A 16,767-nucleotide genomic window follows, 5' to 3' on the forward strand; every position below is an offset into this window, starting at 1 on the left:
GGAAAGGTCTCTTAGCTTAATAATGAGACTTTAAAAATGTACCTGCAAGTTATATATGAATATTTTTTAAAACAATAACATCTCCTCATTGATGCTTCCCATTAAATTACCATATGATCCAGCAATCCATTATGTCCCCCCAAGATGTGAAAGCAGGGACTTGAGCAGATATTTAAACCACCATGTTTATAGCAGCATTATTCTCAGTAGCCAGGAAGGTGGAACCAGATCAAGTGTTCATTGACAGATTTGGGTAAGCAAAACACAGTATGGAATACTATTCAGCCTTAAAAAGGCAACTCTACAATATGTATGAACCTGGAGGACACTAAGCTAAGTGAAATAAGGCCAGTCACAAACGGACACTGTGTAACTCTAATTATATTAAATACCCAGAGTAGTCAACTTCAGAGACAGAAGGTGGAATGGCAGTTACCAGGGGCTAGGGAGAGTGGGGATGGGGAGTTGATGTTTAGGTTTGCAAGATGAAGTTCTCTGGATGTATGGTGGTGACACAGCACAACAGTGTGAAGGCACTGAATGCTACTGAACCGTACACTGAAAAATGGATAAGATAGTAAATTGTTTTGCATATTTTACCACAATTTTAAAAAAGTTTTAAATTAAAGAGGAGTGTAAGCACATTATTTAGAAAGGTAATTAAAGGTAATAGTAATAGGGAGTACTATGGTATTTTCATTACATACCTTGTAGAAATACAAATTTTAAACTACATACATATATAGTTTGGAGAACATAAAAGGATATACACAATTTGAAACACACAGTGAAACAGTGTGGATAATTTCTATTTCAGAGTCTTAAAAGTAGAGTGGAGACCTGCAAAGTCTACTTCAAATTTTGAAGTATGGCAGTTATTCAAGCTAAGAAATATAAATCTTGATAGTAATAAACATTGTTTTCATAACCAATGTGAGAACTTCTCAAAAAATAGGTAAATATCTAAGTGATGAAACTATATTAATGCTCCCCAAAAAGCAATACTAGCAACTTGTATATCCTGATTTCCCATATTTTATCTTTTTCAGATAACCGCATTTTAATATCAGCTTTGGTGATTGCTGGCACAGTAATTTTGACAGTTTTGGGAGCAGTTGTTTGGTTCTTGTACAAAAGAAGTTTGGATTCTGGTTTCACCACAGTTTTTTCAACTGCACACCAATCACCGTATAATGATGACTGTGTTTTAGTAGTTGCAGAGGAAAATGAATATGATATTCAATTTAATTAAGATTTTGGAAATGTCAGATTAAGACATCAAATACCTTTCAGTGATTCTTCTGCATGATTTCAATGTAAAACCTGATAATGAAAATTAGTTTTTATGATATATTACCTTATTCCAGTAACATTCATTACTCTTATGTAATCACTGATCATGACAAAATTTACCTTTAGGATCATTATAAAGACAAAAGGAGTAACAACCTTATATATAATTTAATGGTTTTAACCACCTCCCAAGTGCATCTTTCACTTGAATTAAGGAAAGCAGGTAAAAATAAAAATCCAGTCTACTTGTCTTACCTCCTCTATCTTCCTCCCGGAGTTGAATCACCTTAGTTGAAAAAAAATTCTACTTACCACTAGTTTTAGCAATCACTAGATCTTTAGCAATTTCTATTGTCTTGCTCCTTTACCAATAAGATATGGAGAATACACCTAACCTTAAAAGATTCTCATTTAGATATCACTTGTGCTGGTTACTCTGATAATTCCTCTAATATATCTATCTCCCTTTAGGATTTAAATGTATTAGATGTGGAAAAATTTTACAGATTTTAACACCCCATATGCCATATAATTATATAATTTTAATACTTTTTAGAATACTGTTTTGGACCACAGCATTAACACTATTTAGCACTGATCATAAATTGTCAGGATCTCAGTAAGATTTTGTGAAGCAAAATAATTACAGCCATACCATACCAGGACGGTGTGGAGGAGGCTGACATGGGTAATGTATAGAGCCCTTTAAGGATTTTTCTCCTGCTGCCATATCCTATGTTCCTATCTCTCTCATGCTCCCCAAGCCTCAGTGAAGTATTTCAATGACATGAAAACTGTGTAAGCAATAACTACAGAGACCTGCATACTACTGTAGTGATGATGTTCAAGTTTCTGATATGTATACTATACATTTTAAGACAATCATTTGGTGGTAAAAAGTGAAAATGCAGTACAGCTGAAGCAAGAATGCTTTCTTTAGCAACTTTTATAACTTAACATTATTAGAAAAGATAAGGTATGTACTTAACAAAATTGTATTTACTATATGAAGAAACATGAAAGTGCAAGGAAAGTGCGTCTCTCCCTAATGCATATCCCATCAGTCATTTCATGGGAATACTTTTCACATGTAGAGATACTCTCTCAAGCTTAACCAGTGGCAACAAAGTCTTGGCTTGTGACACCTGTTTCCACTGGCCACCATGAAGCAGAATCATTCCTCATCACAATTAATGGCAGTTTTTTTTTAACAAGACATGAGTGAACTACAAAGTGATGATAATGTATGTGACTGTCGTACTGAAGAACTGGATGTTACTACACAATTATGTTTTGTAATATTGAGATTTTGTGTTATTGACTGAAATGTCTATTTTATTAAGAGTATTAACAGGGCTATTAATCGTGAAAATTAGACTGGAATTCCTTCCTGCTTTTCTAACTAAAATTCTACCAATCCTTAAGAATTAAGACCAACTTTCTGTTCTTAAAACTTTCTATCACAGATCTTTACAATATATATTTTAGTAGCCACTGGCTACATGTGGCAACTTAAAATTCACTTCCTCAATTAACACTAGCCATATTTCAAATGCTCAGATCACATGCAGTTAGTAGCTACCATATTTGGCAATATTTCCATTATGATAGAAAGTTTCACTGGAAAATGATGTTCCAGTCTCCCGTTCCATTTCTAAATAACTAATAATTTCTTCAGTTAATTTCAATAACTTCTACCCAATGACAGCTCTACCAAAATGGTTGTTCTAAGTGACTTGATTTTTCATGTTTGATTTCAAACAAGTCCTTATAAAAGGCCCTGGTAATGCAGTGTTAAATCTTAATTCTCTTTATATATTTGAACATCTGTAACAGGCCTTTGTGTCTATTCACTGTTCAACAGATAACTGGATAATTCAAGTCTGTATTTATTTTTAATATTAGTAATAACATAAGCATGCCTGTTTACACTCAGAATGTATAAACTGCTTTTCTTCAAATGTCTTGATTCTATCTAATAATGACAATGTAATTCTTAGCTTTGGTAGCTGTGGTTACCATCCTTTCTTTTAGTTACCATTTACCATTTACTTTTAACATTTTATTAGAAATTTGTATTCTTAAATTCTTAGGAATTTGAGTATTGTATGGTCTCTATTTTGTTCAGAATCTAAAAAATGATAACCAATGAAAGATTCTTCTTATTTCCTCTAATTCACATTTATAGGTAATTAGAAGCTTATATAATATTGAAATACTAAGTAGTACTAACAAACTATAAGAATACTATAAAGCTCAAGTCACTGGGGTCGCACACGACTGAAGCGACTTAGCAGCAGCAGCAAGTCATTGTGTATCTGTCATTTAGCAGTTAATTTAGCAAAACTATAAATAAACTATATGCATATCAATGGAATGTATTCTACCATTTACTTCAAATTTTTAAATAAAAAATTCTGTAGGTTAAGAAGACATTACATTTTCATACTAAGTTCTATTAAAATGCATAAATGTTTTGAATTCAAAGCAAAGACCTGTAGTAAAGATACTGATACTGGCATCCTTAAATTTTGCATATCTGCTTTAAGGGAGGTAATACAAAGATAACAGGCAGAAGCTGAGCAAATGTTTAGAAACAGTTATTTTCATATAAAATGGAATTTGAAACTGTAAGGTTTTTGGCTATAATATTTGAAGGCTTCTTTGAGCACCAGTTTAAAAGGAAACATTTCAAACTATAAAGTAAATCAGTATGCACTTTATTTCAAGCCAAAGTTTTACATTAAGACCAACAGTCTGAAAGTGAGCAAACTGTTGATTCACATTTGGGAAATTACATAGTTTCTATTTAGATTCTGAAAAAGTAGTCTGACATAGACTTTATTTAACCTGAAACCACCTGAAGGCATTTTAAAGTGTATCCTAAGGGTGCTGATAAAGAAAATATACAGTGTTATGGATGTATACACAACTCAGGACCACAGTGTTAATCTAGTCATGGTGAATAGGTAATGTTCATCTCTTCTCTAAAGGTAGTGAAAAATATTAGGTCATCAAATAAAGGTTTAGAATTACCAAGGAACAGTTAAAAACAACCAGGATCCAAACAGGTTATTTATATCTTATTTATCTATAAAGAAGTGACAACACTAAAAAACACATTGAAAACCAGTGTTTTAAACTCTGAATGTGGGCCTTAAAAGTATCTCATTAACTTGAGATTGCAATAATTTTTTTTTTAAACAAACAGATTTGGCTAGCAATTCTGATATAATTTACAGCTGCAATATTCCTAAGAGGAATATCTACATACTACATACTATGGTCTATCAAATATAATCTGCATTTTCCAAATCAATACAAAAATTTATCCATCATTTGTACACTTTATTTTTATATACTTTTTTAGAAAATTAGATTTTACTGCTAAGTGAATTTAGAATTCAAATTAAATTTGGAAACCTAATATAATGCTCTTAACTTTCTCCCTATTTTTTTTTAAATACTGGAAGCAAATGATTATAAAACTGAAACTGCAACTTAAGGCATTTTAAAAATAAAAATACTTAGGTGCCATCTGGCAATTTTTTTGAAATCCTATTTTGTCCCACTTTTACCACTAACAGACCAAAACACCAACCTTTCTTCATAAATATAACTACAGTAATCAGAACACAAAAAAGGGCTGTCAACATTGCTTATTTAAAACAAGGGTAACACTTTCCCCACTCATTAAAAGAAAAATACTTTTAATTACCAGTTTATAAACATTAGATTCACTGGCCATGTTAAAGGTCCAGCAGAATTTTAATTCAGTAACACTTGAGAATGAACATATATATACATGCATAATGTGTATATATGAATATATATATATTCATTCTATAGAGATAATATATTCAACAGACATTTCCCCACAAAATTCACTCATACGTAATTGCCAGTTTTAATAACGCCTGTTCACAGATCATCCATTTGTCCTATTTGCAGTTAGGCAATATCAAATGTTCTGTTATGGTCTCCATCTTCTTCAGAATCATCTTCTGAAGCTGTTGAAAGAAAACAGGATGATCAAGGATGATTTTAAGGGGGATGAGAATGGAAGTGTAAGTATGAAGCCAGAACAGCAATGATTTATAAAACAAAAATCCCAATTTATTATATACTGTTTGGTCAAAATGATAAATTATGATGACGGCATTAGGGTAGTTTGTAGGTGATGCCTAGCCACAATGCCCCCACCCCCACAATTTTTTGTTATGTTAGTTTTTATTGAAATGAAAATTTTAAAATGTGGTTCAAGAACATCTAAAACATTCCTGAGATCAGTTTGTGTCCATAACAGCTAATGATAAATACACTAGACAAAGAGTAAACTTGAGGCAAGTGCTCTCACACACCTGAGGAGAATCTGGCTTATTACCGCTGCATGTTTGATGTATCCGATGACAATGAAAAAAAATGTACATAGAAATAGAATAATAGGTTATGGATGTTCTTGCAATTTACATCAGAGCTATGTCTATAGAATGCCAAGAAAAAGTTCTGTTTAGTCAAAAAAGCTTTATATAGATAGAGCCTAAATTAAAATAATTGGATTTAGTAAAAACCTTTTGTTGAGAGTATTTCTATGCCTCCATGTTGTCAAAGACTCACCACTCTTGCAACAGTTCTGACCTCAATTTATTTTAGTCATTAGTAGCTCAAGAGTTTAATAGAAAACATTCTTGAATGTCTTAGGACATAGTAAATGTAAGACTGTATAAACTGTATGTGAAGGAAAATGGAAATTCACTAAACATCTAACCAGCATCTCCCCTATTATCAAGAGCAGAAAAGATAAATGCACACTCTTCTTATATTTAATACTGGACAATTTAAGAGCACCCAGCAAATGCAATCAACAAGAAAAAAATCATGCAACATGTACAGATGAAACTAAAGTCTCCATATATTTACCTTGCAGAAATTTTAAATAAATGATACCAAGCATAGACTTAATTAGCTCATAAGGAGTAAAATCCTACACTTAAGTTTTAGATATATCATGGAGAAATGTCAAACTAAAAAATAAAATAGTTTTTCAGAGAATTTCTGTTTTCTACTGGATTAACTCTACAGAAGAAAATTCAGTCAAAACCAGTTTTCAGAATATATTAGTACTCTGGTATTTAGGAGTCAACTAGTAACACCCACGACATCTTTCACCCTCAGTCTGGTTATATATATTTTAACTCCATCTTTTCCCTTTCATTCACGTGCTTAATAAACTAAATTCTAAATAAGAACATTAGTAAAAAAATTAACAGCAATCTGGGTAAATGTACACTGCAACAGATTACTCTCATCACATTTGACAAAATATAAATTATAACTTACAAAAAAGAGATGTTTGTATTAGCCAACACGATGGACCTGAACTAAGAAGGTATGAAGGAAAAGAAGATTTACACTCAATGAAGTCCCACTTTATTATACCATTTTGACTCCTTTACATCCATTTCCACACATACTAACCAAAATTGTGAAACTGTATCACCTAACTGCAGCTCTAAATCCTTTTAAAACTTAAAATTGTACAAACTCAATGACAAAAGCCCATGCCTAAGAATATTCAAGGCATTAAAAAAAGGAGGATTAGGTCCTTTTGAAACCTTACTTCAAAGGATGCTAAATTTTCTTTAAAGGTAAAACATTACACAGACTACATATAATAGTCCAAGTATTTTAAAGGTAAGTATAGAAGATAATCAACTGGATAACACTTCAAAGAGTGTACTGGAATCTGATCATGGGGAGTGCCAATTGCTTTGGGTAAAAAAGCACAATAGCTAAGTAGGGTAATCTTGGATTCCCAAGAACTGTTCCAGAGCCACCAATATCTGTGCCCACCTGGTATGAAGCACCCTGGAGATTGTAGGACTTTGAGAAGAGGGTAAGCTGTGCAGATGCCTGTAAAGATTTGGGCATTAAGTGCCTTCACAAAGGAGCCCAGGCAGAAGTCCTAAAGCTGGAACGTGATCTTAAGAGATTGGAGCTGCTGGCGTAGCTGGCTGCCTATTAAAGGTCCATGAGGACCTGAACAAGGAGCAAAAAAAAACAAAACAAAAAAACAAAACAAAAAAAACTATGGCTTCTGTTAGGGACTCAGAATTAGGACTCTTTCACTCCTATTTTCCTCGAACTGTATATAAACCCAGGGAACACCTTTTATGATCTAACAAAGCTAAATAACAAAATTTCATACACAAAATAAAAAAATCTAGCCAATTAAGAAATGTGTTTTGATTAGTAGTTAAACATGTCTTTTTTAAAAAAAGTGTTAACATTAGAAGTGTTAAAATTAAGGTGATTAAATATATTTTTATTTTATATAAAAGCAAAATACTGATGGTTAAAATAATATCCTTCTATACATTAAAATTAATGCAATTAAAAAAATATGCTATTAAACTAATGTCAGTTGCCCAACCCATCTTTCCCAAATCAATTATTCTGGTATTATTAAGCCTATAAATTAAGCTCTAATTTGGTAGAGTATATATACTTGGGTTTTGTTCTATGGGTTTAATTTGCAAAAGTAAATTCAACAAGTCTGGGGAGGGGAAATTCCACCTACTTTCGAGATCTTCCATATGTGCCTGAAGAGTTCTTGCAAGGTTAATAAACTAGAAACAATGCAGAAAGAAATACAGTAGTTTAAATGTAGCAAATGGATCTAGAGAGAATCAGTATAAGAGATTCATTTCTACTTAAAAGTCAAACATAATTTTAAGCCTTTAAATAGGGGGGTCTTTCATCCCCCACATCAAAAATTACAAGCTTTTAATGATATGACTTTTAAAAACATCTTATATATCATTATCAGTTATGTAGAAATTATGTATTAATCATATAGAAACTGGGAGCAGATAACAATAATCTTATTCAATACCACTGTGTTCTTGCATAAATATAACACTTCCAAAAACTATGGAGAAAATTAATCCTTTGCAATTTGAAACCAAATGATTTGTTAGTGGTCAACTAAAAAATATAAATCAATTATTTTCTTGCCTAAAAATATGACATATGATTCTGTACTTTAAATGTATATACCTTTTACAAAGGCATGAATTCAACAGATATTAATTAATATGTTCATTTATTCTGAAGAGACAAGTTGCCTTTTTAGAAATCAAGAGATTTTTGCTCAAATTCTGAAAGCCTTTGAGAGTTCCTTCTCTTTTCTCTGAATGATAAAAATTAACAATTGGCTAGTAGGAATAATGTTTACATGATTACAAAAAAAGTTCTATCCATATACACTGAATTTGTTATTTGATAATTTTCAAAATATAACAGAAATGTTATACCTCACCATAAACTCTACTGAATTTTTATCACCAAAGAGAACATTTGTATAAAAAACTGTCTGAAGGATATATTTATGAAGACATTTCAAGAATCACGTGTTCAGAATGCTACTGTAATGACATGCAGACTCTAGTCCCTGCTACATAAAATGGCAAGACAGTAGAGTATAAATTACCATAACAGTACCATTTAATTAAAAATACCTAACAAACAACTTTCTTACGTGTTAAACTAAGGCAATAGTGTACAGAGTAAACACCAAATAGTCCAAATTTTAAGTAGTTTGAAATGCAGATGCTTAAAAACTACTAGAGTGATAATCTTTTACAGGATAGTAATGAATAAAATGAAGTTAATTTCCCATACTCTCTCAGTTTTTAGAGTTCAGTATCAGGTTTCTAAGTTATAACACTGAGTCTTGTTAGAAAGAGCATTTTCCTTAGTACTTCCAAGTCCCTGTTGCTCACTGACAAATATTCCAATTAACTTCAAGAGCTAGAAAATTACTTCTTTTTAAAAACAGCTTTATGAAAAATTTATGCTCCTTGATAAAGACAGTAATTTCTATTAAAACTACAATACCTTTACTTTTAAGAAAGCTTTTAATATAGGAACTTCCCAAAGGAAATAGTGTGTGAACATATAAAACAATCTGCCTTCCATTGCAAACAACTGTTGCATCATATCCTCCCTTTCCCCCTGCTCCAAAGTTACTTACTCGGACACGTGTGCTTGGTTCATTCGTATTTCCAATCATATCAGAAAAGCTCTGTTCGCACAAGTGCAATAACACAACTAGGTAGAGACCAGAGCTGATAAATTCATACTCAGCCTTTAAGAGGGAAGCAAACGAGAAAAAGAAGATATATGGAGAATGAAAAATTAATAGACAAGAGATTGACATTCATATACTGATAACTAGAGGAAATGTATTCATATCCAGTTCTTAGAGATATAGCACCATCTATTAAATCAAGAAATATCCTCCATAATATCATAATTGTACTAATGCTGTGATACAAATAGGTGTATGAATATCCTCTTCATTTAATTTATAGTCTTCTGTTATGTAATGACTTATATGTAAAAGTGGGGCTTTTAACTCATTTGAGGGCAGAATGAATGATCTAATTCTATAATGCACCTAACAGATTTTATTAATACAAATGGCTATAAATGTTTACCTAAAAATTACCATTTCATGTATAGCTATGTATCAATATATGCAAATAAAACCTATTCAAATGGGTCAAATACTTATTACATGATATAATTAACTTTTAGGCAACAATCAATATAAAGGTAACAGAGTAACTGTTCCTTGGATGATTCACATAGAAATTTCTAGTGGGTAAAAACTGTACTTTGGTTCAAAATTATTGCTCTGAAGCTAACAATACAAGTCATGAATATAGTGTTATTAACAATCTAAACTATCCTGTAATTTTTATACAGTAAACTATCTAAATTGTACTATTTTTGGTAATTAACTCATCTGAAGTTAAGAGCTATACGTTCTTAGTTATCAACTTCAGCAACTACCTGTTCTCATATTCCACAGAGGATTCAAAAAATTTGAAACTGATTTAAAAACTGTCTTTATATCATCACTTCTTGCTTATATTTTTTACTTATAAGGAAATTTATGTCCAGAATTTTTTTAAATTTTAAAATTCATCACCTTGAAAAAAATGAAGCCACTGGATGAGGAAATAAACTGTATTAAACTAGTTATTTAAAATGACAGTTGTTAGGCCCCCAGAATCCAAGATTTACAGGGAACAAAGAAGTTAAAAGTGAAGAAGCTTAATCAAGACTGTCTTTGTTTTGTACTTCACCTAACATTTTCTCACACTTGTAAATTACTTAAGATTGTGGGCCATTCAATCCTTGGAGAACCATGAAAACATTCCTGGTTGAAATGAAATGCAAAGAACCACCTTTCAGAGACATGATAGAGCACCTAAAGGAAGGAAGGACAGCAGGAGAAAACCATCCTTTGAAACCCACTCATTTTGAGAAGATTAAAAAAAAATTTCTTTCCATCATTCTACCTTTACCTACTCTTTCCCTTGTTCTTTAAAGCACCAATGCTCAGCTATCCAGAGAGATTCCTTGGAGACTGAAGACAATTCCTTGCTGAAACTAGGATTCTCTTTGGACAACTGGCTCATTAGTGTGAGTAGCATCTGTGCTACGTCAATTGCCCAGAGTTGCACTGAGTGAGTGATTCTTTACCTGGATAGAAGTAATCTGCTTCAAAGGATCTGAAAATCCTTTAAATCATATACAAATTTTGTGAATCTGTAAATTTTACTGAGTGTGGTCTTAATCAGATTTTTCAAAGGGTATTCATGATTTCTACATTTTAAAAGTAAAGGGTATCCGTACAGGATTATGTTGCTTGATTCCACTTATGATTTTTATGTTTATGTGAAATTTGCCTTAATCAAAAAAAGGGAGTACCCATTACTCCTTCATTTAAAAAGTGTTTTTCAAGCATCTATGCATTCTCCCACCATCATATCTCTTTTTATAATGAAAATGCTAAGCAAACTTGTATAGTATGGCTCTTGAGTCAACTCTGTAATCTCCTTGAACATCTTTTTGCCCCAGAATTTTCCATTGGCAGGGGGGAAAGGGAGGAAATACTGAGTTCTTCATTCTCCATAAGCACATCAAATTTTTTTTAAAGTTTAAAGCTTCAAAAAATAAACATTAGTGACACCAAGTCAATTCTCAGGAGAATAGTTATCAATATACATCAAAAAAATCTGAGAAATGAGAATATCTGAAAAACTTTTAAATAAGATTGGAGATTATTCATTATATAAATAGACTAAAACGACACAAATACTAAAAGAAAGAGGTTTATAAACAATGTGAACTTGGAATAAAAGATTTCATAAGGTATTCTATATAAAGCTGCAGGAAGCAATAAGGAGACTGGAGGGAACTAGGAGAGCAGAAGAACATGGCGGGGGGCAGACAGACACACAAAAAGCTGCTTCTAACATTAAAAGAAGAGAGAGGATGTAGACCCAGGGCTAGGTGTTTCAATCACGCTCCAGGACTGAGGCATCCACAACTGAGACAGCTCTGGGGAGGTAAGGTTAGCATGCCTGTTTGGGGACCACTTTCCTAAGCCTTTATTTTCAGGTTTATTTAGGAACCATACAATACATTTTACCTTAATAATTTAAAACCTGTGACTTGCTTTTTTTGCCCTTCATTTTCAAGTTATAGGAAAGTAAAGAAAAATTATACTTAATGCAGTAAAAGAAAATTACGTTACTATTTTAATGTAGGTTTTCAGATCATGATTTAATCTTTTCTTCAAGAGTTGTCCTTTATGCACAGAATAGACACTTACCAAATTAGGCAAAATATACTAACTTGTTCATTTGCACGAGCTCTATGTAGTTCATGAATATCAAAATCCTCCAGGTTAAGCTGCAACTTCTCTTTACAGAGTTCACAGGTGGTTACAGCCTCTAGTGAAGAACCTGGTGAAAAAACAAAGAAAAATCACAAATAAAGCTTAATTTTGCTATGTCTCCACAAAACATTTTTCCTTGTGGGTTTTTAGCTTAGAATATAGAAAACTAAAAGGAAGGAAGGGAGGAAGAGACAGCAGGGAGACTGTACTACTACCATAAACCAGTAAAGTCTCCTAAAAGAGCAATTAGTAACACCTGACGTGCATGTCCTATTCTTGTGGTACCTAAGCCTCCACCTTGTGTTTATTTTCCCATCCCAGATACTCATATATTTTGATGTGGGATGCTGACAATGGAATGTTATCTGTACTTCCTACTTCCTCTTTAAGTCCTTTGATAAGATGCCATAAAGGTTGAGTTCAGTTCAGTCACTCAGTTGTGTCTGACTCTTTGCGACCCTATGGACTGTAGCACGCCAGGCTTCCCTGTCCATCCCCAACTCCCGGAGATTGCTCAAACTCATGTCCACTGAGTCAGTGATGCCATCCAACCATTTCATCCTCTGTCGTCCCCTTCTTTTCCTGCTTTCAATCTTTCCCAGCATCAGGGTATTTTTCAAGGAGTCAGTTCTTTGCATCAGGTACCCAAAGTACTGGAATTTCACCTTCAGTATCAATCCTTCCAATGAATATTCAGGACTGATTTCCTTTAGGATGAACTGGTTGGATATCCTTGCAATCCAAGGGACTCTCAAGAATATTCTCCGACACCACAGTTCAAAAGCATCAATTTTTTTGGCACTCAGATTTCTTTATATCCGACTCTCACATCCATACATGACTACTGGAAAAACTATAGCTTTGACTAGATGGACCTTTGTTGGTAAAGTAACGTCTCTGCTTTTTAATATGCTGTCTAGGTTGGTCATTGCTTTCTTCTAAGAAAATATAGTCTGTCACTGTTTCCATTGTCTCCTCATCTATTTGCCATGAAATGATGGGACCGGATGCCATTAAAACATGGTATCTAAAACAACTAGTTACATAGACCTAGGCCAGTATCTTTGATGTGATAACATACACTAAGATTGTCTGTGGTCTAAGAAATGTGTCTTCCCTATAACACAGGAGGCAAAGAAAGGGATCCATTCTTCTTCAGATAAAAACAGCTCCCCTCGGCCATAAAACGAATGAAGTCCTGATACGTGGTACAACTGCTAAGCAAAATAAGGCACAGGTAAGACACAAAAAGCCCCCAAATATTGTATGATTGCATTTATATGAAATATGTAGAATAAGCAAATTCAGAGAGAAAGTAGATCAGAATTTACCAGGGGCTTGGGAAGAGGGTGAGAAGGGTGTTAGTGCCTAACAGATACAGAATTTCTGTTTTGGATGACTTAAAAAAGTTTTGTAAATAAATAGTGGTGATGCTTACATAACATTTTAAATCTACTTAATGCCACTGAATTATACACTAAATAATGGTTAAAAGGGCAAATTTTATGTTATATACTTTTTTACTATAATTAAATACAATTCCTTCTGTCCTATATGCACTCAACATTTTGTTACTCCTAATCTTCTGTATCTAATTAAGTACCAGTCTTGTTTAATTAAACATATTGCCATTTTCCTCCTTGTGTTCATTTTTTTTTTTTTTGCACATGACTGTTTATTGTAGCTTTAGTCTGTGTTCATTTTTAAACAGGGCTTTAAAATGAAAAACTGTCCTAAAAACTAGAATAAGTCATATGCATAATAAGGTAAAGATTTAGATTCAATTTAACATTTGTTGAATGCTTGTTATGTGCCAAAAAAAATATTAGAAGTTCTAAACATTAAGAAAGTAGTCATGCCTGTCTTGAAGAGCTCATAAACTCTTAGAATTAGTGTTATTTAATAACAATTCGTTAAATAAAAATTTAGCATAAAGTCTAACACAACAGTAGTAGTAACTTACATGCATTTTCTAAAAACAGCTGAAAGGAAAATGAATGAGTGCTATTCTGAGGTAGTAACATGTCTATGTCACCTCAAGATGAGGTGGAGTGAAACTGCAAAAGACATTTCTATTTATCAAGTAGGTGAATAGTATCGATTTGCTTTTTAGAAGTCAAGCATACTTGAAAGTGTTGAAATTAAAATGCATTCATAATATTTTCTTAATCTTTAAAAATATCCTACTGAAAAATACTACACTCAAGATGGAGGATATAAAAAATGTGACATTTCAAAAGGTTTTCTCTTATTAAGACATTTATTCTTTGAATCAGAAGCAGGAAAGTATGATGATCATAAAATATGGACACTGGATGCAATTTAATAATGGTCTTTCACATCTTGAGGCTTCATGTTTCTCTTTTATGGAACAAGTAATATAAAGAAGTTGTTCAAAAAGGCCATATGCAGCTTGGAGGAACTATTTATCCTTGAAATCTTTAATCCAGGACCCCTCATTTAATCCAGGACATCCCTCAGGTGTCCTTCATATCCCACCTCACTCAGTAGGCCCTGCCTACATTTGCCTAAGCTTATATTAAACTATTCTATTCATCTTTGAACATCCGCAGAGTTTTTAACAGTCTACATAGAGCAGCTGCTTAAATGTTTAAACAAATCTCTATCAGACTGAATCATCTACCAGATGCGGTCTTCAAGTAAATATGAGAAAGCCTTGTCAAAACTTAACAGGAAGGTTCAGTTCTTGAGATCTTAACATTCATCACCATGAATACATATCATTACCTTTAAAACCTAATTTACTTACTGTGAGCCCAGTCCTGTGAGAAACTATTCATAAACATCATCTCATTTGATCTTAACAACAAACTATTCCTCAATTTGACTCTTGATGGAACTGAGGGCCAGCCCCAGACCTACTTAACATTCAAGAATGTTTAGAAATTGGATTTAAGGAATCTGTTTTTAAAACATAGATGGCTAATTTTAATCAGCTACCAGAACTGAGAACCAAAGTTAAGAGACTTACTCAAAATCCTATAGTTAAGTGTTGGGGAGTCATTATTCCAATCTAAAGCATGTCTAACTCTCAAAAGCCAATGTTCTTAAATAATATATTGTATTACTTGTTTTCCTACCTATACAATACTAAGAATCCAATTGCAAATATAATAGAAGGTGAGTCAAGGTGTTTTTCATTCTGGTAATAGCTAACATTTCTGGGCCCTTGCTAAGTGTCAAGAACCACGCTGAGCATTCATTTAAACTTATAACACCCCAGGGCAGTGCCTAATAAAGTCTATAAGGCTTTCATAACATCACACAGTCAAAAAGAGGCTGCTACAGGTAAGACTGGCCCATCCCACAGGTTTGGGATCAGATTAGTTTAGAAAAAAAAAATAACCCCCTACCCCAATGAGGCCTTTGCTATCTTGCTGCAGGAAGAAAAGTTTTCTACTAGACTCACCATCTCCAGTTTGAACATGTTTATCAAATTTCAACAGATCACTAACACTGAAATTAATACCATCATACTTCACAACCTATTTTTCTGTTACCCAACTATCATCATCAGACCATCACTGCCACACAAGTATGTCCATTTATTACTATTATCTAATTTCCCACCCTACTAGTCATATTTCACTAGGTCCTCCTGGTACTCATGGCTAAACACAGGTAAATTCCTCTCAACCAATTTCCTTTATGAATTCCCTGTTCAACTTCAAGACTGAACCACAGGGCCTCACAGACTGATAAAATATTCTTTTGCAATCGCTTCCTCCCAACAACCATTTGCACCTCAGGACCAAGAAACAGGGACAGATGTCCCCAATACCTATTGCTGTTTTGAAACTCAAAGTTCCTCCTCATTCATTAACGACTTTAGCACCTAGCTTCTTTACACAACTTATTTCTTGGTTATTTCCACATCAACAAAGACCACAATTGATTCTGACTTCCTCAACATCCTTGCTTCCAATATTACCTGTCCCCACCTCAGCCACCCACTTTATGGTCATTAACCTTGACCTGTCATTGCACTTTATAGCACTACTCCTAAAATCTGTGTGTTAAGCATCTCTTCTGTATACCTACAAGCTTCCTCTATTCTAGCTCACCTACTCTGGCAAATATCTTCAATGTCAATGAGGCTCAAAAGACACAGATCCGACTTCTCACTATCTACTTCCTAATGTCCTTACTCCCTCTTTCTTGTCTAATTTCTAGGCTCACTACAACCACATCCAACTTTAACTCCCTTCATCATTTTTTGCCTGGCAAAGGTCTCAACCCCACTGAACTCAAATCCTTGTCTGTATCCAAGCGTCTGAAAATTGCTTCTTAAAAATGTACATGTATCCCAATCCCACTTTTAAATCATATTCATGGCCACAGATTTTTATGGACACTAGTACCATCCGAAAACCCTGAAAGCATTTTAGAATGTTCTTTTCCTCACACACGAAAATTTCTTAACCCATCCCCTCCATCAGCTAAAGACCCTTATTAAGAAAACAGAGGCAATTATATGGGAATTTAAGCACTTTCTCACCAAAGCAACACACTTTGGTTAGAAATAATCCATATCTACATTAGCAGGTACCCTTTTCCTATTAAAAACTACCTATTCAACCTGTACTCTGGATCCCATCTTCCCCTTCTCTTTTCATCAATTTTTCTCTTCACAGTATCTCTTGTTAAAATAAAAACATGTCCTCAAATTTTCTACCCTGAAAACAAAAAACAAAAAC

The 16,767-nt window shown here is 33.3% G+C and overlaps 2 protein-coding genes across 5 annotated transcripts in view; one reads left to right on the top strand and one right to left on the bottom strand.

Moving 5' to 3' along the window:
• Positions 1–5,847, top strand: part of LOC138075831 (lymphocyte antigen 75-like) — a 121,692-nt gene extending 115,845 nt beyond the window's left edge. For both annotated transcript variants that reach the window (XM_068967874.1, XM_068967875.1), the window contains one exon: positions 1,050–5,847. In XM_068967874.1, the coding sequence (XP_068823975.1) occupies positions 1,050–1,252 (203 nt within the window). In that variant the 3' untranslated portion in view covers positions 1,253–5,847. The remainder of the gene's footprint in view (positions 1–1,049) is intronic.
• Positions 4,008–16,767, bottom strand: part of MARCHF7 (membrane associated ring-CH-type finger 7) — a 47,703-nt gene continuing 34,943 nt past the window's right edge. For 2 of the 3 annotated variants that reach the window (XM_068967878.1, XM_068967879.1), the window contains exons 7-10: positions 12,007–12,116; positions 9,329–9,442; positions 7,874–7,922; positions 4,008–5,303 (exon numbers count right to left, since the gene is read on the bottom strand). In XM_068967878.1, the coding sequence (XP_068823979.1) occupies positions 5,245–5,303; positions 7,874–7,922; positions 9,329–9,442; positions 12,007–12,116 (332 nt within the window). In that variant the 3' untranslated portion in view covers positions 4,008–5,244. Of the gene's footprint in view, positions 5,304–7,873; positions 7,973–9,328; positions 9,443–12,006; positions 12,117–16,767 lie in introns of all 3 variants that reach the window. The other variant, XM_068967877.1, reaches the window with a different exon arrangement.

This window comes from Capricornis sumatraensis, chromosome 3, assembly GCF_032405125.1.
Source record: "Capricornis sumatraensis isolate serow.1 chromosome 3, serow.2, whole genome shotgun sequence".
In the NCBI taxonomy this organism is placed as follows: Eukaryota; Metazoa; Chordata; class Mammalia; order Artiodactyla; family Bovidae; genus Capricornis; species Capricornis sumatraensis.